This window comes from Dasypus novemcinctus, chromosome 12 (genome assembly GCF_030445035.2).
Source record: "Dasypus novemcinctus isolate mDasNov1 chromosome 12, mDasNov1.1.hap2, whole genome shotgun sequence".
In the NCBI taxonomy this organism is placed as follows: Eukaryota; Metazoa; Chordata; class Mammalia; order Cingulata; family Dasypodidae; genus Dasypus; species Dasypus novemcinctus.
Genome location: NC_080684.1, coordinates 47,486,396 through 47,513,964, shown reverse-complemented (window position 1 = coordinate 47,513,964; position 27,569 = coordinate 47,486,396). Strand labels below are relative to the sequence as shown.

The 27,569-nt window shown below is 40.3% G+C and overlaps 1 protein-coding gene across 1 annotated transcript in view; it reads right to left on the bottom strand.

Annotated features, from left to right (window-relative positions):
- Window positions 1-12,562: 12,562 nt before the first annotated feature.
- The window catches only part of HMGA2 (high mobility group AT-hook 2), a 130,053-nt gene continuing 115,046 nt past the window's right edge, over window positions 12,563-27,569 (bottom strand). Inside the window, exons 5-6 of the mRNA XM_023591884.3 lie at window positions 24,914-24,946; window positions 12,563-12,709 (exon numbers count right to left, since the gene is read on the bottom strand). Of these exons, the coding sequence (XP_023447652.1) occupies window positions 12,662-12,709; window positions 24,914-24,946 (81 nt within the window). The 3' untranslated portion in view covers window positions 12,563-12,661. The remainder of the gene's footprint in view (window positions 12,710-24,913; window positions 24,947-27,569) is intronic.

Sequence of the window (27,569 nt, the reverse complement as noted above, 5' to 3'; positions counted from 1 at the left end):
GGCAGTTATTCCTTTTGTAAGAAAAGTACTCCTTTTAAGCAGGATGTGTCTGTTTGTTTGTTTTTTTTTAAGATTTATTTATTTATTTATTTATTTATTTATTTCTCTCCCCTTTCCCCCCTTCCCCCCAACCTGGTTGTCTGTTCTCTGTGTCTATTTGGTGCATCTCCTTTTCCGCTTCTGTTGTCAGCGGCAGGGGAATCTGTGTTTCTTTTTGTTGCATCATCTTGCTGTGTCAGCTCTCCGTGTGTGCGGCGCCACTCCTGGGCAGGCTGCACTTTCTTTTGCGCTGGGCTGCTCTCCTTACAGGGCGTACTCCTTGAGTGTGGGGCTCCCCTACACTGGGGACACCCCTGCGTGGGGTGGCACTCCCCGCGCGCATCAGCACTGCGCATGGGCCAGCTCCACAAGGGTCAAGGAGGCCTGGGGTTTGAACCGTGGACCTCCCATGTGGTAGATGGATGCCCTCACCACTGGGCCAAGTTGGCCGCCCCGTGTCTCTGTTTTTAATGGTCTTCCAGAGACATACTTAGTCAAAAGTTGGAAAAGTCTTGATCACAAATCTGTAGCGTGCTATCCATTCTGACTGGAATTATAGCCACATTATCTTACATTTTTCCATGACCCAAAATGCGCAAGACTATTGATGTGTCATTTACCGTCTTTACTGACTTAATTAAGCCTCTGGCTAGAATTGTTATTATTATTGCTTAATTATGAATGATAACTATTTATACATAATCTTAAATTTAAGAAAGGAAATAACTCCTGCATAAGGATACTTAATTTAAAATAATATCTATCTACAAATATGTGTATAATATATGTGTGTATATATATAAATCCATCATCTGTCCATCACCTATTAACTATACCTCTATCTATCTCTCTCTCTATCTATCTCTCTATCTCTCTAGCTATCTATCTATCTACCTACCTACCTACCTGCCAATCTATTGAATCTATCTAGCTAAACCTCCAGTGACTGTGAAATAGATAAGTTCTCTCAGGAAATCAGGAAACACTGTGACCGCCTGTGGTGTTGCTATTTTTTTGGTTCGGACACCAGTAGGGTCTCTTATCTGTCCAGGAAGTTGTGTGTGTTTCTCTGTCCTGGAAGTAGGATAGGCAGCTGCACACACATGAGATCTGCAGAGCCAGAAAAGACTCCCCCACCCCCACCCAGTACTATTTCCTTCATGGCTGTTATTCCAAATTTTCTCCACTAGGAACTCATTCCTTTGTGTTTAGGTTCTGTGGTCATCTTAGTGACACAGAATCCTAAACATAGAAAGAACATTGGACTTCTTATCCAAAAACCATCCTCAGTCTGTAGACAAGGAAACTGAAACTCAAGAGATTTGTCCAGCATCTCACACCCTGAGAGGTATAAAACCAAGACTAGAATAAAGGCCTTCTTGAAGGTCAAATTTCCTGTCTTTCCACTATGGCCATTCACTTTTCATTAATTCATGGCATAGTCAGCATTATTCTGGGTGAAAATGAGAGAAACCCAACTCTGACACATTTCCAGAAAAGAAGAAAGTTTTTTTAAGCTCATATAACCAAAACCCCTCTGGCACAATAGGATCCAGTGGCTCAAATGTCTTCACCTTGGTCTGTCTCTGAATCTTGGCTCTGTTCTCCTCTCTGTTGGCTTCCTTCTCAGACAAGCTCACCCATGCCTGATACATCCTTCTCCTCTTCACTAACCCTTCCCTGAAAAGTAAGGCATATATCCTACTCGCTTCAATTCAACTGGAGTGAGAAAGACTCACTTTCCTAGGAGTCTCAGAAAAGTGTTGGATGAAATCTCATGGGCTTGCCTTGAAGGATGTGACTCTGCTTGACTCAATTAGAAAGTTGAAATATATGGCCAACGAGTAGATGCCTCATAGGCTGAGAGTGAGGCAGAGGAATTTCCTCAAAGGAAAATTGGAGTGCTGTTACAGGAAGAAGGCAGAATAGACTCTAAGCAGGTCACACCACCACTGTCTGCTTCAAGTACATACTATATCAGAGGCCCTGTTGTAGGTGTTTTTCTGTGTAGCACCTGCTGCTGATTCATTTCAAAATGAACATGCTGGTAGAAACTTGAACTTGCAAGAATGGGTTAGAGGAGAGATCTTATTGGGTGCATGAGGGAGTGATAGGGAAACAGTAGAGAGAGGTTTGGGATGCAGAGCTGTGGGTCAGGGAGAGCAAGTGAGGCCTCAGTGGGGAATCATTAAGGTGCCAGAGGATAGGCAAGACCTAGAAAGAGGCCAGGTGAGAGGCTGCCAGAAGGATTATATCTGCGAAGTCTAGTGGAGACCGGATGTGCTTCTTTTATTCACTCAAGCAGGTTTGGAAGGCTGACTGTGGTCAGCTACTGTGCCAGGTGCTGGGGATGCAAAGGTGACATGACAGATCTGATCTCATGATCCAGGTGGCAGAAATTGCACAAACTACTGATGAATGACAATGGTGGTAACTGCTACTAGGGAGAAGTCCAGGGAGTTAGAAGAGAATATATCCTAGGAGGACCTGACTGCATCCAGGCAAGGATGTGGGGAGTGAGAAAGGCAGAGAAAAGATGCTAGAGAGAGGAACATTTAAACGGAGACTTGGGAAACGGACTTTGGCCCAGTGGTTAGGGCGTCCGTCTACCACATGGGAGGCCCGCGGTTCAAGCCCCGGGCCTCCTTGACCCGTGTGGAGCTGGCCATGCGCAGTGCTGATGTGCGCAAGGAGTGCCGTGCCACACAGGGGTGTCCCCCGCGTAGGGGAGCCCCACGCGCAAGGAGTGCACCCATAAGGAGAGCCGCCCAGCGCGAAGGAGGAAGCAGCCTGCCGAGGAATGGCGCCGCCCACACTTCCCGTGCCGCTGACGACAACAGAAGCGGACAAAGAAACAAGACGCAGCAAAAAGACACAGAAAACAGACAACTGGGGGAGGGGAGGGGAGGGGAGGGGGATTAAAATAAATAAAAATAAATCTTTAAAAAAAAAACAAAAAAAAACAAAAAAAAAAAACGGAGACTTAAAGAATTAGGACGACATTGGCTAGAGCGGAAGACGGGCCAGGAAAAAGGCAAGAGTTCTAGGCAGGGGATTCTGGAGACTGTGAGAAAGACCCAAGGTCTCGTACAAAGGCCAGTGGGGTGGGAGCATATAACTTGAGGAAGGATGGTGATAGCCGACGCTGGAAAAGGAAGCCAAGCCCAGGCTGCGTCACAGAAAGATTTCTGAATTTTATCCGACAGCATTAGGTTTGTGATCGGATTTGTGTTTTTAGGAAGACAGCACTTGCTCTGGGTAAAGAAAAAATTGAAGTGCATAAGGCTACAATAGAGAGTGCAAAAGGTGATGGAGGCTTGGATTGTAGTGGGTGGCAATGGAGATGGTGAGAAAGCAGCAAATTCAAGAGGTATTTAAAGATCATAGTTTGGTAGAAGTGGCTTTTTCCGCAGTACAATACATCTTGTAGGATTGTATAATTTTCACAGTTTCATTAGTCGGTTGAACTGTAGCTTTTATTTTTCATGACAGTATTAAATTGGCCGGGCAATAGGCTAAGCATAATTGTTTTATAGCTAAATGTATTCCTTTGTAATAAATAACAACCATATATCAGCCTGCCTAGTGTCTGATTTAAGAAAATAAGGCCACAAGGAATGTCGTCAAATGTACAGATTTGGTGATTAAACTAAAAATAAAGGAATGGGACCTTAAACTCTAGTGGCTCCACAGAATGTTCTGAGTCCTACAGTGGGCTTGCTTGCTGTAGTTTAGATAATTCCTTAAATCTGTGAGAGCACATATTTGCCAGAAGTGTATTCTTGCATTGATACATGGGATGAATGGCCAGGTTCAGATACTATGCAGAGCAACGGAACAATTCCAGTTGATGGGGGTGAAGATTCTGAGACTGAGTGTGCTGTTATCAAGGTGATCACCTGGAAACCCAGCTTTGCAAAATCTAACCTAAGCCTGAGAAGCTAGTATTGAATATGTTAGGGATGTGCACCCAACAGAGGTTTATACTGAGCAGTGTTTGCACGGGGTACTGGATGGATATATGTTAGTCTATTCAGAGTAAATGAAACGAGAGTCAGAGGACCTGGGATTATATTATGCTTCTGCCATTTACTAGCTCTGTCTTCTCTAAAGAGTCATTTATGCTTTTGGAGCCTTAGCTAACCTGTCTATTAAGTACATAACAATAATAACAACTATTATTATTGTATCTGCTATATCACCTGGCATGATGTCAAAGATCGAAAAAATGAAATTTGTGAAAGTGCTTTGTAAACAGAAAATGAGACTGCAAAAAGAGTTGTCATTATTTGTTCCAGTCAAGATAGGCTAACTTCTGGTGGTGTAAGAAAGAACAACTTAGTGCGTCAAAAGAAGGTTGCTCTCTTGCCCCTGCGAAGTTCACTGCCAGACTTTGTAACTCTCAGAGCATTTGTCCTCTATTCATGTTCATGGTAATATATGTGACACTATGGAAGCTTGTTTACACTTACTTCATTTCATTTCTCAGTTATTTTTATCAGACCTACTGGCTGTACCATCATAAAAGGTAGTTGTTTTTTTTTAACCCCGCTGTTCATTTCCTCTTCTCCTGGAAGTGCACTTTGATTTTTCTTTAGGGCATCATCCATTTCATGTTTCACATGGGACCACCACTCCCCTTCAGTGCTTTCTTTGCCTTAGTTGGAATGATTGGGATAATGATCAGCCTGGGATCCAAGTCCAACAATATTCAACCCCCAGATTTTGTTGGGGTGGAAAGTCTCTTTCTGCAAAGGTTGCTAGGCCGAGAGGACGTGGCTTCGGGCTTCCAGGAGCCACTTTGTCACCACTAGAGAAGAACATGCCTGAGACTGAAGCCAGGATGAAGAAAAGCTGAACTGGGGGCTATAGAAAGTCAGACTCCTGGGCACATTCTTTGGGCCCCTGCATCAAACCAGGCCTAAAGTCCCAGCTCCCCAGACTCCTCCGTTTTATCAGCTAATACATTTTCTTTTTGACATAAGCCATTTTGCACTGGGTTTAGGTCCCCTGCAGTCTGAAGAGTCCTGGCTCATACAGCCACTCATCTCCAGTGTGGAAGTTTCCAGCCCAGCCAATAACATGGCATGCAGGTGAAGACGGGCATGCAGCTCTCCTCCTATCGCAGAGCTTAAGTCATGAAGGAAAACTGCAATGTAGGAGGAATCTGTCTCAAATTCCTTCTTTTCTCCTTTTCTCTTTTATTTTTACTCTGTGTACCTTTTATTCCTTGCCCAAGGTGCCCAGTAGCCATAGGTTTCCCTCTGGTGACGTAAAGCACTATAGGAACATAAAGGAGAAGTCTTGCTAAGTTCCGTGGAAGAGGACCGGACAGAAGATGACAGCCATGTGGCTAAAGAAGGCTAATGAGAAGAATGTGGTACAGAGACTGCTTCCCTAGGCAGGTGGGCTGCAGTAGAGGTCAGAAACTAAAGGGAAACCAGGAGGAACCAAGTACTAACAGGCAGGAGGAGAATGAAACTCCCTATTTCAGCACCGTGACAACCGTGACTGTCAACCGAGGCCAACGTCAGGAAGCTGGAGCAAGGGAGGCCGAAGGAGGCCAGGACTGAACAGTAGAAAGTGGGTGTCACCTGAGTAAACGAAGCTGTGGCGCTTCTCCCTCTAGTAATCCAATCTGCTGGGATCACACATGGTACAAACCACAATGGGAAAAAGGATTATGTACATATAGTCATGATTTCCATACATGGAATATACAATCAAATGGTGTTCGAAAAGCCTGATTTCTTTCCGACCATGATATGAGGATATCTCTCCCTGGTGGCCAAAGACCAAATAATGATAGAAACTAGCAGAGGACAAGTAAGCTTTAAGGTTCATCCTGTAGCCAGAGGCAGGATTGTCATAATAATAGTTAATGCAAATACAGCGCTCTCTAAATGCCAAGTACTTTGAGGCATTTTCCCTGTATTGGCTTCTTTAATCCTCACAACAACCCGTTTAGGTAGAAGCTATTCTTATTTCTATTTAAAAATGAAAACACTAAGGCCTGGCACAGTTCTGTGACTTGCCCAAGGTCCTCCACTAGTTAGTGGCAGAGCCAGGATTCCCATGCAGGCAGTCTAGGAACGCTTGGCGGTCGGTGTCATATGGCACAATGGAATGTCTTGTATTGTGCCCAGGACCCATTTCTGGAAGGGGATGGGACCACCCGAATTTCAGTGTTATCCTTGTCTTTGTTTCATTGCCCCTTTCGGAGTGATGCTGTTTAAATGGTTTCTACTCTTTCTGACGGTCCTCTTAGACGTGCCCAGCACAACAGCAAACACCAATCAGTGACATAGCTTGGGAGGACACTGGAGCTTCTGGGTTCTCAGGGAAAAGTCGCGGCAGCGCGTGAAAGGGCTTCTCCTTCCCCCCACCACTCTTGTGGTAGCCGACTACTAGCGCCAGACTTGTGCCTGCCATTTCTCTCCCACGGAAAGTTTCTTCCAAGGTAGATACCCCAGGATCTGGGCTCTGGCAATGCAGCAATCTTAAATGTTATCACCCCATGTCCCCAAGATTGTATTCTTAATCTAGGATTAGAGCAGCCACAGGCCAAGCTAAATCCAGGCAAGAGAAAATAGGAAATCAGATAAGAAGAGAAAAGGAGATGGGACTAAGGGATCACAGGGGGTCAACCACAGGGTTGGCTGAAGTACAGGGCAGGAGTTAGGGCCCCGGGAAGGCTGGCCTGAGCAAGTCAAGCACCTCGCCTTGGATGAACGGAGCAAAGGCCGGTACTGAAGGTGGTGAGTCAGGCTCAAAGGCAGAAGAGAGGAACCCTACTATTGTAAATTGGATACACAGTGGGACACTGCTCACTAACACAAGGCATTTCCCCCCTGGCTCTAACTGGGATTAGATGAGAGGACAGAGGCATAGCCTGGCTTAGCACAGGTGGGGTCCTGGATGCAGAGGCTGTGGACAGCGGGCGGGGGTGGGAAGGTCATATCTGCGGCCATTTCCCACCTACCTGAGGAAGAGAGCAAACTGCCAAGTTTTACAGATGGCTAACATCAGACTATGGGCCTAGGCCTCTGCTATTGCCTTTCGGCTCGTTATCCATCTGCACTACATATTTCAAAAGTAATTGTCTTTGATTCTTTTCAAGTTATCCTCTCTTTTAGATCAGATTTCCTAGATCTGAAGAGTAATTGCTGAAGGTTGTCCTTCTGTAACAAGAATTAGTCTTGTTCAATAAAACATCTCGTGTAAATAAAACTTGATAAGCGCGTCCATGTTGCTCTCTCCTTCACTCTTGGGTTCTTGTTTTACTTCTCTCAAGGTTTTATTCACCAATTTATAGTCTGAGTTTGTGTTATGTCCCACTGACAGGAATGTTATTCTTTTGTTCGTTGTTGTTTTTTTTTTCCTATACTTCATCGCTTACCATTCTCGAATTTGCCAGAAAGTTGAGGAAACTGAGTCCCGTTAACAAACTCTGCATGTGAAATGCTACATTGGCTGAGACTTATTGTCCACGCGGCCCCAGGTCCCCCGCTGATGGTGCTAGCGAAGCCTGGATATCGCTCTGGTATTGGCATCCAGCTGCTTTTCAGGGCAACTCAGTTAGGTTCTCCTTACCGCCATCTCCCTCCAATCCAGCTCCCATATCAAAGGTTTTGGCTCTTTGTGGGCAGGGGTGAGTTCTCATTTACCTTTATGACCCAAACAACATCCAGCACATATTAGAGCCTCCACACTTCTTGAATGCATTGGCTGATTTTTTTGGGCACATCCTCCTTGGATCTAGGCTTACACTGTTAAGATTTCTTCCATGATGAATTTTATAAGTGTACTATCCATTGTGTAAAAGCAATACTTCAATTTTTTTTTAAAACTATCTAATTCAGAGATTGTTCAGTGGACATCAACTCCAAAATATGGTAAATATTTTGTCTTATTCATTTATTTATCTTTCTGGACATATGTCCTTTCTTATACTTTCTTTCTCAAGTAAAAAAATTCCCTCTTGGTTTAGCTTCATTTTTTTTTTTTTAAAGATTTATTTATTTATTTATTTACCCCCCCCCCCCCCCCCCCCCGCCCAGTTGTCTGTTCTTTGTGTCTATTTGCTGCCTCTTGTTTCTTTGTCCGCTTCTGTTGTCGTCACTGCACGGGAAGTGTGGGCGGCGCCATTCCTGGGCAGGCTGCACTTTCTTTCGCGCTGGGCAGCTCTCCTTACGGGGCGCACTCCTTGTGCGTGGGTCCCCTACGCGGGGGACACCGCTGTGTGGCACGGCACTCCTTGCACGCATCAGCACTGCGCATGGGCCAGCTCCACAAGGGTTAAGGAGGCCCGGGGTTTGAACCGAGGACCTCCCATGTGGTAGACGGACGCCCTAACCACTGGGCCAAGTCCGTTTCCCTAGCTTCTTTTAACATGCAATTTCTTCTTGTGTGCTTTTCTATATTAATAAAAATGAAAAGACTAAATATGGGTTGTTAAATGTGTAGTGATGTTGGTAAATGATCTACCTCAGCAAGAACTGATTTTCCCTCTTCCGAATTCTTGCAATTTGTTGCCCAAACAATAATTTGGTTCTTCTCACATATTGCCTGTTTTGCTATTGTTTCTGTACCTGCATTATTTTCTCTAGAGAGGTCATTTTCTGGAGGATAGGCATCCTGGTTTCTTGGTCTGGGCTCTAACACAAGGCAGGCACTTAGGAAATACTGGTTGTGAGAATATATGAATGAAGGGATGAAGCATTAAGTTGGACATCGAATTTGAGAGGTGTCTTAAAATGAGCAAGTCTTAGAAACAAAATGGAGCTAAATAAAGAATGCATTTTAGTGACAATGGTGGCAGCACAAACCAGAGGATTTAGCTTTATAAAGCTCCTAAATATATTCATAATGAACCATTGAGGTGTAAAGATGACCTTGAACTTGGAACTAGTCTGACTCTGCTGGTTTTTTTTTTAAAGATTTATTCCCCCCGCCCCCCCCCCCCCGTCTGTTCTGTGTCCACTCCCTGTGTCATCTTATATTCTCATCAGGTGGCACTGAAGATGTGTCTCTTTTTGTTGTGTCATCTTGCTGCATCAGCTGTGTGTGTGTGTGGCGCCACTCCTGGGTGGGCTGCAGTTCCGCAAAGGGCGGCTCTCCTTGCGCAGGTGCCACTCCTTGCGTGGGCAGGCACCCTTACATGGGGGCATCCCTGCGTGGGCCGGCACTCCTTGTGCGAAGCAGCATTGTGCATGGGTCAGCTCACCACATGAGCCAGGAGCCCTGGGTATCCAACCCTTGGACTTCTACATGGTAGGTGGACACTCTGTCAAGCCACATCCACTTCCTTGCTAATGGTTTCTTGTTTTTGTTATTTTTTAAAATTAAAAGATTCCTATAGGAATTTTGTAGCTTTTGTTTCTTATTCTCTTCTCAAAAGTAAGTTTGGCACATCTCTTCAAATATTACTTCAAAGATTACTGGTATATTGGTTACTTCCCTTACATGCTTGGTAGATGCTAGCTCTATGTATGGATTCTGTAGTTTCAAACTATAGCCTGGTCTTCCTTTACATTTCTTTTAATGTGGTCACTGTAGAATTAAATGTTGGACCAGAGCAAGTGAGTTTAGGGCAGTGGATAAGAGATACGACACTTAAAACACATTTTATAACAGCACGCAAAGGAGTGGGGGGGTGCAAAAAAATGACCTGTGATTGTCTCCTTCTTTGACCTGTTTTGACCAAACTTTATTACTCATTTAATGGAGCTGTGACAAAGAGTAGGAATCAAAACACATGGGGATCACAGAGGCTGTTATGTTTATTGTGCAGAACAGACAGTGATAATCCACTAGAGAAATATTTTCAACAAGCAAGCGATTCAAAGTACAATCATAGACAGCAATTCTACATGAAGAACAAAGAATAAAGTTAGAAGACACTCAAGGAACAGGGAGAAAGTCAACTGCAGTTAAATGTTTTGATACTTTTCTCCTGCAAACATACCTAACTTGCAGAAATGGTAGAAAAGTTAAATGTCCAGTCTTACTAAGCTGTGACCAACAACAGCAGAGAACAGTACTATAAAATTTATCTCCCACAAAAATAAACTATATATATATAAATTTTATGATGTTCTTGCTGTTCCATTGGCCACAAGCTTTTTTTTTTTCAGTATGAAAAATGAGGTATACCGGGGCTTAAGAGGTAGTAGTGTGTTTTGATTGTACAACGTATAGGAAATAAAAGAGCAACTTCATCAGAGATGGAATTGCTCAGTGCTACAAGTTTGGTCAAGATGCTTCGGTTTTATGAGCTGGCCAATGAGGTTTTTAAAACGCCCAACCAAAGATATGGAATGGGACTTTTATTTTTATGAGCCACTGTTTATTTGCTTATTTAATGCACAGTTAACAGTAATGTTGAGTTTTAATTCTCTCCATAGCTCCTTTGGTGACTCACAACAGTGAGCGATCTCCCACTCTAAGAGAGGTATGTGGCTTTTGAAACAGCCTCTCTGAAACAGATGGAAGAGAGATGGTTTTGACTTTCATTTGGCTTCAGTACTAAAAGCCAGTCACGAGAAACTACCTCCTGGCCCAGTTGATAATACCATGTCAAAAAGTCGGCACACTCACTAGGAGAGAAAGGAATAAAACCTCTACATAAGAAGCGTTTAAAATAAATCTGGTTGAGACATATTACCAAAAATCACATTTGTGTAAAATACATGAAAAATATTTGTCAAGCATTTTCTTATATTCTACTCATCTTAAAAACATATTTTTGATTGCATTATGCACCAGCTGAGCTTGTTGCATCTCACTTACAAAGGTTCAAGTTTCTTTGAAGGTTGGTTTTACTTTATTTTGTTTTTGCAAAACTATTTAAAAATGTGTTCCTTTCTATCAAATTTCTTTTACAAAAATAGCTTTGACTTTAGGACTAGCTGCAGTTTGAACTATTTTATACACTGAATAAAATGAATGCTGCAAGTAACAAAGTTCATTCCTTTTGAAGTCTGGAGGTAGGTCTTTGCAGTCAATTAGTCCATTTCCTTACACAGTTCATTTGAGGTACAAACTTGGAGGGTAATATTTAAACAGTACAGTCAAATTTTGGGTGATGTGTAGTAGTGTAACTGAGGAGAATTATCCTTAAGAATCTAGGAGCGAACTGATTAAAAAAATATTCAAGTTAATGTAGAAATCTAGCAGAGAAGCTGAAACAAGTATTTGTAAAATTTTAATTAAACAAAAAACAAAGAAAAATACATAGCCATGCTGAAACATAATAAGGAAATTGCTTCTTTAACTGTAATTAAGTGTACAAAAAGAAACGCAGATGATTTGAATCACCTACCCAATAAGTTTTTTTCTTGCATTGCTTGTGTATAGCAGCATGTAATAAGTACTAGACTGTAAATTAATTGTAACATTCAGAGGTAGTATTGAGTAGTGGAAATATATTGCATCTCTGGCTAAAAGTGCAGTTTGAATGAAGAGATGGTGAACTGAAGCTGAAAGAAAGCACTCCGGTTAACCATCCTATGTCAAAACGTATTACTTGAGGTAACACGTAGGCTTAATTTGAGGTAAGTGGTATTTAGGTCTTTCACGGAACTGATAGACAATGAAAAGAGAAAGACTGCCTTTTTTTTTTTTTTAAACTGTAGTATAACCATAGCAAAAGAAATTTAGATTTCGCTCCTCACACCTCATAATTCAGGAGAGTTCCTCATGCATTATTCTGTTGTACCTTTTCATTAAATTACAAAGAGGATCATTTTACTTGTCTAGGTTTCCTAAAAGCTTTGAGGCTAAATATTATTTATTGCTAAATGGCACTTGGCTCTGTAGGAAGTAGATTCTGCCCGGATGGGTGTTTTGTGTGGTTTTTTTTTTTTCTTTCTGAAAATGAGTGCTAGGAGTAAATTTATTACTCCTGCTGGTATGTGCGATATCCATAAATATAGGAGTTGGTGATATTTGTTTGCTTACTTCCCTTTTTGAAAAATGAACATAACCTTTTCTGGTTCGCTAGCTGAGTGAAAGGATACATCAGCATTTCGTCTTATTTAGAAATAAAAGTTAAAATCATCAAGTAAATGTCTACAAGATTATACGAAAAAGAGAGAGTAGTATCTATTCCTTATCTTTGGTGCTCTAAACAGAGGATTCACTACGCAAGCGGGTCGGTGTCTGAGGGTACGCGGTGTAACAAACCACACCGCGCCTTTCCTATATGAATGCCCAAGGTCACAAGCGTGACACGTTTCTTGTCTTGATGCAGTGCAGTGATTGACTAAACCCGATTCAAAGTTTTTCTCGCCCACCCCTTGCTTATCAGATCAACAAACTATTAGTAGGTTAAGAAAAAAGAAAACAGTAATTAAAAGTTGCATTGTTAAACTGTGTCCCCTGTGTTACAGCAGTTTTTCACTAAACCTGGGACTGTGAAGGGATTACAAAGAAGGTGATTAATATAGTCCTTTTCAAGGTTATGTGATTTCTCCCCCTCCCCCGCCCTCACCCACCCCCACCCCCCACCCCAGATGAAAGTGGAAAGACCATGGCAACAGAGATTAAGTGGTCACTGCAGTGTCTTCTCCCTTCCAAAGATCCAACTGCTGCTGAGGTAGAAATTGAACGTGGACGTCCCCTAATCCTCTTCGGCAGACTCCTGTGAGGATGTCTCTTCAGTCTCCTCCTGGAACACACAAAGGGCACAGCCATTACTGGGTGGCTTGGGGTGACCTGTTTGCACGGCACATTGTGCTCGCTTCTAAAGAGGATGAGGAGGACTGGCAAGCGCCTCATTCCTTGGGCCTCTTAAACCATAACTGAGGAATCAAGGTGTTTTTTCCCAGAGCAATTGTTAGCCACTGTTGATTTACGGCTTGCCTTCATGGCGGCTGGTCAGCAAATTTATTCGTTTTTAGTCCTGAGAATATCAGACAGACAAAAGCTTACTCACCAATCACAGTAAGAAAGGATGGATTTTTCCTGACAGCATGCCAGTCAGTTTAGAAACCAGCAAATGACTAAGAAAAATTAAGTTCAGGGGTTCCTTTCCTAAGGCATAAATAAACCCATCCTCCAGCTATTGATAATAATGGCTAACACTTTTGGTTACCAGATGCTTACCAGATGCTTTTGGTTACTGTCTGTTATTGCTCCATTTTACAGATGAGGAAACCAAGGCCCACACGAAAGAAAACAGTTTGGCTGTTCCTCAGAAAGTTAACTGTAGAACTGCCATAGGACTTGGTGATACAACTTCTAGGCATATACCCCAAAGAACTGAAAACAGAGACTGGAACAGAGTGTTGTACACCAATTTTCATAGCAGCATTATTCATAATAGCCAAAGAGTGAAAGGAACCCAAATGTCTATCAACAGATAAATGGATAAATAGAATGTAGTATGTACAGGCAACCAAATATAATTCAGCCATAAATGGGAGTGAGGATCTGATACATGCTACAATGTGGATGAACCGTGAAGGCGTCATGTTGAGTGAAACAGGCCAGACATAAAAGGACAAATATTATATGATTTGACTTCTCTGAAATAGCTAGAATAAGCAAATGCACAAGCAGAAAATAGACTGCAGGAGCTGGTCAGGGGGGAATGCATTGGGAGGTATTGCTTGATGGGCACAGAGTTTTGGTTTAGGGTGATGAAAGGTTTTGGTAATGGATGGTGGTGATGTTGGCATGATGTGAGTATAATGCCACTGAATCGAACACATATAAAATGGCAAGTTTTATGCTGTATATATGTTATCCATAATAAAAATGAAGAGAGAAAGAAAAGAACACCAAGGCACAGACAAGTAAAGCATCCAAAGTCACAGGATCTGGGCTGGGTCGGATGGTGCCAGAGCTTGTGTGTCACACGATGCCATATGCAGAGGCAGTATGGGGCGGGAACAGGGGCCAAGACAGTGCTGCAAGAGAGGACTCTTAGCCTCCTTTCTAAAGCTGTGTGCTCATTCTTGTATTTATTAAAGTACATTTTAAGGCGATGGCCAAAGTCCCTCACAACTGCTTGGTCTCAATAACAAAACCACACACACCAAGCATTTAATGGTGGGCCGGCCAAGCAAAGAAAATCTAATATAGTAAATAATATATAAATATAAACATATATACATATTTGCAGGGCCTCCTCTTTCTATAAACCTAACTCCTCTTTTCCTTTTTCTGATTCCGTATGGCTCTGGAATTTGTTGGGGTTTTTGCAAGACTGCTCGAGCTGCACACTCCTCTTTAACTTTTGCTTATTTAACAAATGTGTAGTACCTTTCAGGACATGGGTGGTAAAGCGGAGACAATAAACATTTCTGATAAAAGCGTCGTTAGTGAGGGGATGATATTTATCAAATGCTGCACATTGTCTCCTAAGACTGTATGTGAAAAAGATCTAGGAGAATAGTAAACATTTACTCCTGGAGCAAATGGAGCCCCTTTAAGAATGGCCAGCTCCCAACAGCTTATAACAGTCTTCATACTTTAATAGATCTGATTTTCCACATGGCTTCATTTTGTCTGGGTGGCTAACTGACACAATTTATACCTCTCTTCCTTTCTCAGGTCACTACAGTACACCATTCAGAAAAGCATGCCTTCCAGCCTGTCTGCATTATATGACCAAACTTCCATTCATTAGTGTTTGAAACACTTCAGCTGTGAAGGGGCTCCTAAATGCTACCATGTGTGACACTTTTGTGTAAAAGCAGCGGATGGGAGGGGAAAAGCCCACACGAACGCACTCACGTGAATGCGCGCGCGCACACACACGCACACACACACACACACTGTCCTGGCTTTAATCACAAGCCACTGCTTTCTGCACACCCTTTGCAAAAGGTTTCAAACATTCTCTTTCCCAAAAGACTGAGAAAGCTGTAAATCCTGGGAATAAACACACACACAAATGAATGGATTACAGCTTAAAAAATATAACCACAGCAGCATCAAGTCATGAGATTTCACACCGGTTTTGTTTAGTCTGCTTTGGGTTATGTGGGAAACATGGAACGTATGAAGCCACCTCCCTGCGATTCCCAACACCCAGACTGCAGCCTTCACATATTTAAGCAGCAGGTTTATACCTCTTTAGGCAACAGGTCATGACCCTGAGATTCTCTCTGGAGTCTCGGTCACAAAACGGGATGTAGCATGATCAAAGTCATGAAGAGACGAAAGAGAGCTGAGGCAAGATCCAGCCACCCTCTGACCTTGTCTCTTCACTTAATATTTAAATTCCAGAAAGTCACTAAGCTGTTTGGCAGATACACTTCTCATCCATCCCCACATGACTCACTTCTCATTCTGACATGAAGTGTGGACTTAAGTTACGGTTCTGAAACAGACCACAGCACAAAAGCCAGTGGGTATATTTTATTCCTCCTTCTCACGGTTAGCAAATTCATAGAACTCGGTCAAGCTGGAAAACCTCCTTCACCGAGTTGTGTTACTCCATTTCTGATTGCTTGATTTTTCTCTACTATCTGGAAACCAAAGTAATTCCAAATCCGGAAGGAAATAGAATTTTAAGGCCACGAACTTACAAAGACCTTGTACTAACTAGATGGAATGTGATCAATTTTTCAAAGCATTCCCAGAAACTTTGCTCAGTTAGAGCTCACGAAGCTCCTGATATTTAAGTGGTTCATTCAAATCTCTTTAGACACAACTCAGCTGAAAATGATGTTTCCTGGTATTGCTTCCCTTACTTGCCAGTTCTTAACATGCCACAGATAGGCGTTTTCTTAGTGTATCTTTCTGCTGACTTTGGAATTCTTCTACTAGCAGCCAGTCAATCTGTACTGGACCCACTGCTAGGATGTCAAGGGGTGGGAGTCTTACTCCGTTCAACTTTCGGAGGTTACATGGCTCTCAAGTGCTCAGGAGGGTTTTCTCAGATGTCTAGTCAACAGAGAGCTCCCTGGCTCGCCACCTTACAAGAGCAGCACTGCTGCCAAGAAAATGATGCTGGCAGGACATTGACACTTCTCACCTCTGCAAGCCTCAGTTCTCCCCTTTCCAGTGACTTGGGCTTTTGCTGCATATGCAGTTGCTCTGACAAAAGTGTGCATGCACTCAAGAGAAGAGAAACTTTCCTCATCAGGAATGACGCTGCAGTTGGAAAACCCTCCCTCGGCTGCCCTCTGCGTCACGCCTGGCCTGACTTCACACTGGGCCCTTCTGTAGTGGAAAAGGGACAGAAACAGGAGACGTGGGGAGTGACGCTGACCCTGAGCTCCCGAAAGAATCTTACTTTTCTAGCAGAGTAGGTGGTAGGGACCCTGGAGTTTCAATCTTCTTCAGTAACTCAGAAGACACTGCCATTTACTGTAGACAACAACTCAAGATTTTTCTTAAAAACTGCTTCATGTCGGTGACACACGGCCAGAGAAACCTTGGGCTTGGGTAGCCCCCCAACCCCACCCCAATAACAGTTCTGAAGCAATAGGGAGGTTGAAATACTGTAGCCAAGAGTCATACACATCTCATTAGGGCCAAACAGCAGTTCTCTGGTCAAGGCGGCTTTCCTGTTGGAATGGGGTTGCAGGAATGTGCGATAAAAGGACTTTCAAAGTGTAAGTACAAAGTGACATTTTTATGAGCACCAGCCACGAAGGCTTCTAAGCACCGAACAGCTCCCAGCCATTCATGCAGCTACTTCACAAAGACAACTGAGGCTGCACCACACCGGGTGAAACATGCATGTGGTTGCGGCAGAAAACGATGACAGGGAAGGGGGAGTGGGCAGGGTTGGGGAACTATATTTTTATTATGGCTATTGGAAAAACTGCACTGATTTCCCCTTAGTTTTTCTTTTGTTTATGAAAAAAAAAAGGAATTTAATAAATGTAACTCTTTCATTACTTTGGCTAAGCTTAAAAAAATCCACTAAAACCCAGAAATACAGTGTGCCCAAATCACCATTCTTTTGATTTGGTTTAACATAGTGCATGTGGTATATGCCTTAAGACACACTTCAGCTAATTGATTAAAAAGAGGAGGAAGACAGTCCAATATCCAACCTTAACCCCTGATGGTGGGTGTACTTTTAAAATGTCTTAAGAGTTTAATCTTAGATCTTCCCACATAGACACTGGCGAGGATGTGTGCTAGGGGAAAGCTGGGTAGTACTTAATGTTGAGAGCTGAAGTTCTGGGTTTAATTTTCAGATGCAGACTAAACAGCAGGTCTGCAGTGGATGGGAGACCAGCGATTCCTAAATGGGATCCGAAGATGGAAGTGCTGTCTCTGCAAACTTCAGGGGTTGTGCCAGTATGATGCTCTTCTGCGTGTGTAGTAAGGAGTGCAAAAATCACAGAAGCTGTTGCCGGCTTTAATAAGCATTGGCCCCCAACCCCCAACTTTTTTTTCTTAACTGCAAAGAATTCTGCAGCTCTTTTATTATATAGAGCTGCAGGCTAAAAATATATTAGTAATTTAAGCCATCTTGCCAATAAACCTACAAAGATACAAATACCTGGTATTTTAGAAAGGGTAGTTACAGCTTAACGGCATGCTCTTTTTGTCATCTTAATATGTTCAACTCCTTAAGGACTTGGAAGGACAAGTTTAAGAGTTTTTCAAGTTCATGAATATCTCGAGCCAGTCCTGTCAGAACGGAAATGAAGGGCTCTCCTCCTTAGCAGCAATGACCAGGAACCAATTTTTCAAGTTCCATCTGCAGCTAAGCGACCTGCAAGACCACAAAGCTGAGTTTTTCTATATCTCTGTCAGATATTTTAATTTAAAATGGACTGGAGCTGTTTAACTTAATAGAAAGCAATTATTTCTTCTAACTAGGAAAACTTTATAGCAGATTTTTAAAAACATGTTAAATGGAACATATATATAAACCACATAATCTGACAAGTGCAGGGGTTTCTGGTGGAAATGCTAGGAGTGAAATATGTTTTCCAAAAGGGTTTTAAGAAGTTAGGCTATCTGTGGCATTTGTACCCCCATCTTTTTTTTTCTTTTAGCTTTATGTATATAAAAAGAAACAAGCATCAGAACTACTTTGCACGTGCTACTATCAACTTAATTTTGAAGCTGATTTTAAGGTCTTATTGGGGGCGGGTTTAACGTAAGGGAGGTTGAGCCCAGACGCAAGAGAGCTCAAGTGCCGACCCTGGCACTAGTGGGTTGTTTAATGGGTGCCTTATTTCCTCTGTCAGGTCAGTAACAATAATACCCCTCCATCTGCACTGTAGGACTGTGTGAGGAAAAGAAATGTGATGACCGCATGGGAAAACTGCTGAAAAAGGGTAAAAACCCTTTAAGACTATTCTGAGGAAATGCTGATTATTAATTACAGTTACTCATTCCGTGGTTATTTCTTTACATGTGAGTCAATGACAGGTTCTTGAGAAAGAAAAAACAAACCACAAATGTTATACAACAATGCTTCCAAAGAAAAAAAAAAGAAGATGTCTTAGATTCCTAAAATGTGCTCCTGTTTGTCTCATACACGCCCTGAAAACAATGCTGCAAAGGTGATATTGGCCATCCAGGAAATTAAAGATACCTCTGCTGGGATGGAGCCTATTTTTAAAAATCTAGAGATAGAAAGTCATATTATTCATATAGAGAAATCATTTTATGTATAAACTAACAATGCAAGTTTCAGGATCCCCTAAGTCACAATTTCCAAGCATGATGGGTTTCATTAATTTCCCACTGCCAGTTCCAACTCTGGAGCACTAAACATTTGTAGACTGAAAGAGCCTCATGTTTAAAAAATAGCTCAAGGTGGGGAGCGGTTCAATCCCTGGTACCTCCTAAAATAAATAAGTAAATAAATAAGTAATAGCTCAAGGAGTAGCAAAAGGATCTTCGCATGAAGGAAGCATTCAGAAGAAGGAAATTTATTTCAAATTTCCACAACTGTTGAGGAATGTTTTTATTTTTATGCAAGGGAGTTTTAAAATACAAATAGGTTAAAGGCTGCTTAATTATATTCCAGATGTGCTTATTTATGGCATAGAGGGGAAACCTTTTCCCTTTGTTTCCATACAAATAAAATTTTGCCTAACTGTTATAGTTGTTGCCTGGGAACAGAACAATTTTAGGTTTTAATCACTATTGCATGAAACATTTTCATTACCCCAGATATGGGCAGTGAATAAGATAATGAAAATACTGAAAGGAACAGTAAAGTTAACAATTCTTCAAAAGTCATGTCAGTGTCCAACAAACATTTCCTTAATGTGAAGGAAGTGTTTTAGACAAAGCAACATATCCCTATTCACACATAAATAACTTTCTTAGGGAGACCAGTGATCATTTGCTCCATATTAATTCATGTCAGCAAGTTTGGATGTTAGGGGAAAGTTTGTATATTGGGTAGGTAATTGGTTTTTAATCCAGGATCAAAATGAAGAGGAAAAGCATTCTGCATTATGAATAGGAAAAACACCCAGATACTGCCATTTAATTTTTAGTCTTTTCCACAGACTTCCCTATAGTTAGTTATAAATTAAAAACAAAAAAACAAAAAACAAAACAAAACAAAAAACAAAAACAACTCCTATAGCAGTCTGTCAAGCTCCGAAACACTAGAGAGGTTTGCCTTTTGGCATTAAAATTGCCCCAAATTGAGTAACGTTCTCCCACTTCTGTTAGAGGGTAATGTTATCTCTACAAGACATTCCCTGTTAATCCGGTGGTAGATGACAGACTGTGGTTAACAGGACAAATATGAGAACATTTTCTCCTGAACGACTGCAAGTACATAACACTAATACAGGGTATTAATAATTGGGTGGGTTAGGGGAAAAGACATCAAATATTTCACAAAAGGCAAGGTGGTATGGTAGGAAAATGTATGGGAGCCTTGTATGATATGTTTGTTCTGTAAACTCACAAATTTTACTGTTTATGTATGTTCATGTATGAATGCTATACTTCAATAAAATTTTATTTTGAAAAAAGACATTCCCTGCTTAGAAACAGCTGACTTAGCCTTGCCAATATCCTTCTATTTTAACGGTTAGCTAAGCCAGTTTATCCATCTGTTAGCAGTTAATAACCATATTGATATGCTTCCTCCTCCCTTCCATTTTACCCTTACTCTTTCATGATTCCTCTTCTTTGATTATATTCCTGGGTTGTTATATACCTGAATTTCCTTGTTGAAAGGGTTAAAAATTGGTTTCTCCTTTGCTCTCTCCTTTTCCCTTGACCTTTGTAATGTCAGGGTGGGTCAGGGGTTAAATTAAAAAGTATTTCCTATCTAACAAAACAGTGTCAGTGAGGGCAGGCTTTGATAGGCTTTTTTAATATTTTGCCAGTTGGTAGCAAACATTTACTGGCCTACAAAAATGTTTTACCAGCTTGAAAGAGCATAAGTAGGAAAATAAATAAATCAGTATTCTTTATGACTTAGGTGGTATAAATCACTATGCTCCCCGAGTGAGTAGACGAGCAACTATTTGCAAGCGTGATTTATTATGAACTGTTTACTCCATTGGCCAAGGTACCACGCAAAAGACGAGTGTTGGAATGAGAATGCTCCCCCTTTCCTCCTCTTTCCTTTGTATGCCTAGACTAAAAGCGCTCAGTAAAAATGCCTTCTTTGAGAAAAAGATGCTGACTGCAATTCATCAACTTGCTTGTCCCAAAATGAAATCTCTCATTTTGCTCCCAACAATGTTTAGGTTGTCTGAAATATAAACATCCTCCCAACTGCCCTTGAAGTCTCTGTAAAAACATTCAACTTTTTTTTTTAAAGGGGAAAAAAATCCCATGATAACCAAGGCTTACTGAGATTCTTTTGCCATGGCGCACACCAACCACAGAAGATGTTTCTTGCAGGTAAACACTCTTATTTCAAGACAGAAAACTTGGTTTCCCGTCGTGTAGAACCTGAAAACTCTCCAAGTCTCTCAGGCTTTGACCTATCTAAACTGCTGGAGGTGGAGCTTGCCAGGGCTTGGCCAAGGTGAGTAAAGTGGGCCAAAAGAAGGAGAATATTAGGGTTTTAAAAACCTCTTCTCCCTTTTGGTAGGGCCGAGGGATGAAAAACATCTGAATTATATGAAAGCAGTCACTTCCAATCTCAGTTTAAAGCCTTAAAAGAAGAAAATTCAAGAAAACAGAAGATATCTGATAAATCAACAAAGCCTTTTTAGAAGTCGGAGATGGAGTGAGAGTTAATCTTATCAAAATAAAAACTCAAAAAACAGAGTTCCCTCTATCAGTAATAATAACCTGATACTTTATGTTTTCCAATAATCTATAAAACCTACCACTATTTCCTACTAAAGTTAAGAGTGTAATAATCCATATGACTGAGAATTCAACTGCTTTGGATTGCTAAAAAAACCCAGGAAATTAGTTAATTTCTACTAATCGCTTATTTTATCACTTTGAATAAAAATACACAGAGTTCCTCAGTGAGCTTTGTTTTCACTGGTTTTGGAATTAAAACAAAAGTTAACATGAGTATTTCAGCTTTCCTCCTTTATATTTTTAAGAGATGATTAACTTTCCCATTAGGATTAAGAAACACACTTGAGGTTTGCAGCTGATGGTACATGGTGGATTTTCCAAACACAACTGCCACAGGGGGGTTTCCCTTCAATTTTAATTCCTCTAGACATGTGTACTTAGATGCACAAATGCAAACTCATCTCTAGATTTTGAGATGATCCTAATTCTGAATTTGTCTCTCTAGAATGACTTTCCTGTTTTGTATCCCAGTTTCAAGAAGTGATATTCTTAAAGCTCTGAGGAGATTTCAGAAGTGGTTGGCATTAGAGTACTTTGCAATAGTCTTTGTAATTCCATATACATGGGACACACATACAAGAAAGATGATTCTAGCTGTTTTATTTCTAAGGATAGGATGTAACAATTACTAAAAAAATTTCCTCCTTCGTTAAAAACTTCCTTATTTTGAAAACGTGCAACGAAAATATTTGAAGTCAAAAAGGTAGTAGTTTCGAATTAGAATTCTAGGATTTTGAGAATATAAATTTCTAGAAATGAAAAACTTAGCCAAAAATAAGTCAGAACATAGAAAAATCCCCTGGAATTTATATAATTATAATCTCATAATATTCTTGGGAGTAAGGGAAAAAGAGACATTGTTATTATCCCATTTCATAGATGGATAAAGAGGGCCAGAGAGAGATTGGTTAGCCCAGCGATGAGGCCAGTACACAAAACCTGGGTCTCCTGACATACTGCTGAGCCCTTTTCTTTAGATATAAAATATTTAATTGTACTAAAATCATCTCCACCTCAAACCAGGATCTGAATGTTACCCCTTAAAGGACTGCTGATGAAGAAAGGTTATGAGCCTGAGTTAATCCAGATTGCCTCACAGAAAAGCCATCTGGGAGGGTATTTTGAAAGAAACAGATGGAAAAGGAAGAGATTCTTCTGAATGTAGTGTAAAATTTACATTATCCTCCATGAACTTCCATGTAGTCCCCATGTTTATATAATTAATCACTATATCCTTAGACAATATAGATTAGGAAGCCCAGTGAGCTCATGTTCTTGTTGCTTATTCTGAGTCTGAACGCCTCTCCTTTAAAGGACAAATCTGGAGGTTTTGTAAGACAGCCAGATAAACCCATCCCACTCATTGCTTCTAGGATGGGAAAAAAACTTAATGCCTACAATTTCACTTCTATCATTTCTTGGTGTATTACTGCTAATTTGCACTCTGTCCTGTACAAATTAATAGCCTGTGTTTATGATTTAATTGTTACTCTCTACTTTTGTACATGCCATTCATCTCATTTATATCGTCTTCCTCTCTTTCCCCTAATTATGTCTCTGTTTTTCTTTCAGTAGCTAAACAGCAACAACAAAATCAAAAGTCTTCCAGGAACCATCTCTTTTGTAACCACATGGCAGTCCACTTATTCATCTGTGTCCCTTATGTGCCCATATATATTGACATTCGGCGATAATTTGCTCAACAAATGTTCAAAAGTCTTTTCATATGTGTATACTGAGTACGTTCATCTCTGGCTGCATGTTAGAATCACTTAGGGACTTAAAAAAAACTCAAAATCGATGCTTGAGCAAACCAAATAATCAGAATCTGAGGGGTGGGACCAGTGGTGTATGTAGGTGAATGCTTAACAACTTGCTCTGAGTGGGCGGTGGGGAGCCCTGATTTGTAGTGTTTGCCAATTTCCATGTTGTAAATACTTCCACCCATGACCAATTTCAGGCTACCTACTTGTCATCACTGAAATAGAACTGGGAAGACATGCTCACAACTGGCTCACAAGAGCTGGCTCCAGAACACCGCTGGGTGAGGTCCAGGCATGCATGAATGTATGTGTGTGTATTTCTCCAGGTACTTCTAAAATGCAGCCAACGCTGAGAAACTCTGAACTACATTACACCCTTTCAGATGCAGTGACAATGTTTTCATTCTGCTCATCTTCTCTACAGCATGAAGAACAGGGGTCACTGAATTAATGATGTTAGACTACATCATGCTGTTCATCTACAGTTCATAACCCACGATGCTTCAATGAACACTGCAGTTTTTTTAGACCCCAATGCCCAGAATTACAAATTCACTTTCTCTTGATTTTAACTTACTGAGGAAGGATGAGAGGCTAAATATATTTGGGATCCCTTACTTAAAATGCAAAATTTTTGTTTTTATATATATATTTGTTTAATATTGCTTACAAACACTGTGTATTTATTTTTAGTGCCCCTCTCCACCCCTGGGCTTTAGGCATGGGGCAGCAATGAGAATGATTTTTTAATGGTAGCTCTGTTTTATTCTACTTAAAGTACAAGTATAATTATTTGAATACATTTTTTTCGGGATCCTAACCATATTTTAGAACTCCAATTCTCTTCTAAGCAGCATTCTGAAAGAATAGTAGAGATGTAAAATCTGCCAAGAGGGCCCTTCCCAGGCAAGGCAAAATTGTTCTAAGAGAAAGGGCTATAAGGTACATTTTTTTTTTAGATTCCATGGATATTTTATGTTATAAAAAAAACTTTCAGTATGTAAGAAATCTACAAAGAACTTGGTAACTAATGACACTGCTTAATAACGCCTTTTAGCAGTTATTCAACCTAGATTTCTGCATGGATTCAACCTAGAGTTCCTGAGTGTCTGTTTAAGCCCAGAAGGGGGGAAAAGCAGGGCATTCTTATATTTTCATAACAGCTCTCATATTTGGAAATCATAATTAATTTATTCTTCAGGAGTCTTCTCTCCAAGACATACTTTCTCAATAAATATGATTTTTATGTTTCTATGTACAGATTATAGTGAGGACAAGGAACTCAAGACATACGGAAAACGGGAAGTGAAGCTACTTCCTAATTCTGATGTTGCCAAAAGCTTTTCAGAGACTGCAATTTGGCCATTTAAGCAAGACCTGAGAATTCATCAATCTGCAAAACTGGTATAACTTAATTTCCCAGTTTCCCACACCCTTATGGGGAGCTTTGGGATCATCAAATGTTATGGAATAACTCAGTGAACAGATGTTTCCAGTCATGAATTGCAAACCATTTTGCAGCTAATAAGGGCTGTATCAAGCCATTGGAATATGGATAGTCAGGTGGAAAGGAGGAAATTTGATGTTTAAAAATTGGCAAAACACCTGAAAGGATTAAGTATTTATGTTTTGCATATGAGGCACTGAAATAAAATAGTTTTACTTTTAAGATCTTTTACGTTTTTTTCAATGAGGCAATCTCAGACCATATATTCCTGACTTTGTCTGAAGGATGCAACAAATTTTCAAGAATGCTGCATTGCTGACATATTCAAAACTAGAAAAACACTAATTAAAGATTTAATTTAGGGACTTTTTTTCCAGTGTAGTTTTATATTACTTTTTATATTAATTGGGAAAAAGGAATTATAATGCCCATCTCTTACCTGAGCAGGATTCTTCTGAACCACTTGTTGTGGCTAAGGAAAAGAAAAAAAAAAGTTGTAATTTAAAATGAAACAAATGTAATGAAAAAAAATCAAGTACATTTTAAAGGTATACAATTGCCTGCAAAGTAAAGAAAATTTCAAAGTTCAAATGGTATATCTAAGGCTAAACAATGCTTAAACATGATCTTTATATGTTAGGGCTATAACAATGCAGGTTTTCTCAATTAAAACAATTATTAAAGGCTGGCATATAGTTCAGCTGTATCAAATTAAACCTGCTATTCAATTTACTCTGTTTTTAGTTGGCATTTCACAAAATGAGGAGTGAAAGTGCCTTAATTTGTCAATACTTTGTTTTAACAGCTTTATTGAGATATAATTAATTCATATGCCATACAATTCCATTTACAATTGCCATACAATTCAAAGTGTTTTAGAATATTCTGAGGGTTGTACAATCACCACCATAAGAAAATTTTAGAACTTTTTCATCCTCTCAGATATCACGTACCTATTAGCAGTCAATCCCTATTCCCTCCCTCTTTCCTTTGCCTCCCAAGTGTAACCAACCACTAATCTACTTCCTGTCTCTATAAATTTGCCTATTCTAGACACTTCATGGAAATGCAATCATACAATAAGCTGAGCATATTGTTTGCAAGCCTCGTTCATGTTGAAGAATGAACACTTTACTCCTTTTATTGCCGAATAATATTCCACTGTATGGATGGACCACATTTTATTTATACAACCAGCCACTGATGGACATTTAGGTTGTTTCCACTTCTTGATTATGAATGCTGCCATGAATATTCATACAAGTTTTAATGTGGATATATATTTTCATTTCTCTTGGGCATATACCTAAGAGTGGAATTGCTAGGTCATATGGTAGGTAACTAGATATTTAACTTTTTGAGGAACAGTTAGACTCTTTCCCAAAGAATTTGTACCATTTTACATTTCTACCAGCAACATATGAGGTTCCAATTTCTCCATATCCATACCAGTTGTTATTGCCTCTCTTATGGATTATAGCCATATTACTGGGTATGAAGATCATTGTGGATCAATTTGAATTTCCCTAATGACTAATGATTTTGAGCATCTTTTCATATGCTTACAATCATTTGTATATATTCTTTGAAGAAATGTCTATTCAAATCCTTTGCCCATTTAAAAAAAAAAAGTTTTTGTCTTTTCGTTACTGAATTGTAAGAGTTCTTTATATATTCAGACATATGATTTGCAAATATTTTCTCCCATTCTTTTTATTTTACTTTCTTGATATCATTTGCAGAATATTTTGTTGTCTGCATGTGTGTATTTATTTAATTATGCCTAAAGAAAAACTTTCCAATATTGAGTGAAACATCTAAGAACTTTTTTCTTTTCACCTACTCTAAATTAATTTTCTAATTATTAGAGTATTAGAAAAAAAATTAAGTTATTTTTGGTATTGACCAAGGTGGATTTGAAGACCAAGCTATTTGATGGATTACTTACAGTATTCATTTTCACATCTGAATAAAAGCCTTCTTTTTCTATCTACACATTGCGGAGATTCATGAGCAACTAAGCCACTTTGATGTTGACAGTGACATGCTTTCAGTGTACAAATGAAAGAAATAAAATTGCTATAGTTGTCCCAAACTACAGAGGTTAGGGTAAATTCACTATACTACGGAGGAGTCGAGCTCCTATTCATTTTCATCTCCAGAATTTCTTTGATGGTTTAGTATTTTACTGCTGGTGAATTAAAGTTATAGTCAAATCATCAAAGCTTTCTTTTTAGATGAACAAGATGAAAATAAAAGTGGCAAGATAATTTTCTTCGCTGGAAAAACCACCATCCTTCCTTCTGACTTAAAGTCACAGTAGAGATGTCATAAAAGTGCATGTTTTAAGATGATGTTTTCTCCAGGTGGAAATGAATCAAGGATTAGGACTTCTTGCCTCTTAGGACTCAGAAGCATGTGCTAAGAGAGTATTCATTTCAAAAGGGCCATTTCTAAGAACAGACCACTTTTCTTCCACCTCTTTTTCCTGCCGCTTACACCTGTATGTTTACTCCCAAACTGTTTCAAATCCACAAACATTCTTGCAGGCTGACTGGTTCCTCCTGCTCAGAAATCCCCCCTCCTTTTTTGGCCGAGGATCTTGCATTCATGTGACTCCTGCACACTGCGGCTCAATGAAATGCTCTGAAAGGGCTGCCAGCTCACCCAATTTTCCATGAATTAGGTCCTGACACTTCAATGAGGGGAAAGACAATGTCTGAAACGCTGCCAGCCCTGGCTCTCGGCCTAGTCTGTGTCACAAAACTTCCACCAGCTGCCCTTCCACATAGCACTTCATAGCTTTCAGACCACCAAACAAACAGACCCTTGAATACTTTCAGTGCGGGCTGGGGTTACGGCTCCCAGGATGTTTTCCCAGCCTCTGGCACCCAATGGCTCCAGACCCTGCCAAAAAAGTTTTTGTTGTTATTTTGTTTTGTTTTTATTTTTATGAATGGCTTTGGTAGAAAATGCAGACTGAAGCATAATACTACTGCCATTCATAAAAAAGGGAAAGAAAAAAAAAAACAACAAAAAAAACTGCTGTCTGGAAATCTTTTTGGACACCAAACTGCTAGTCCTCCCTTCTCCTT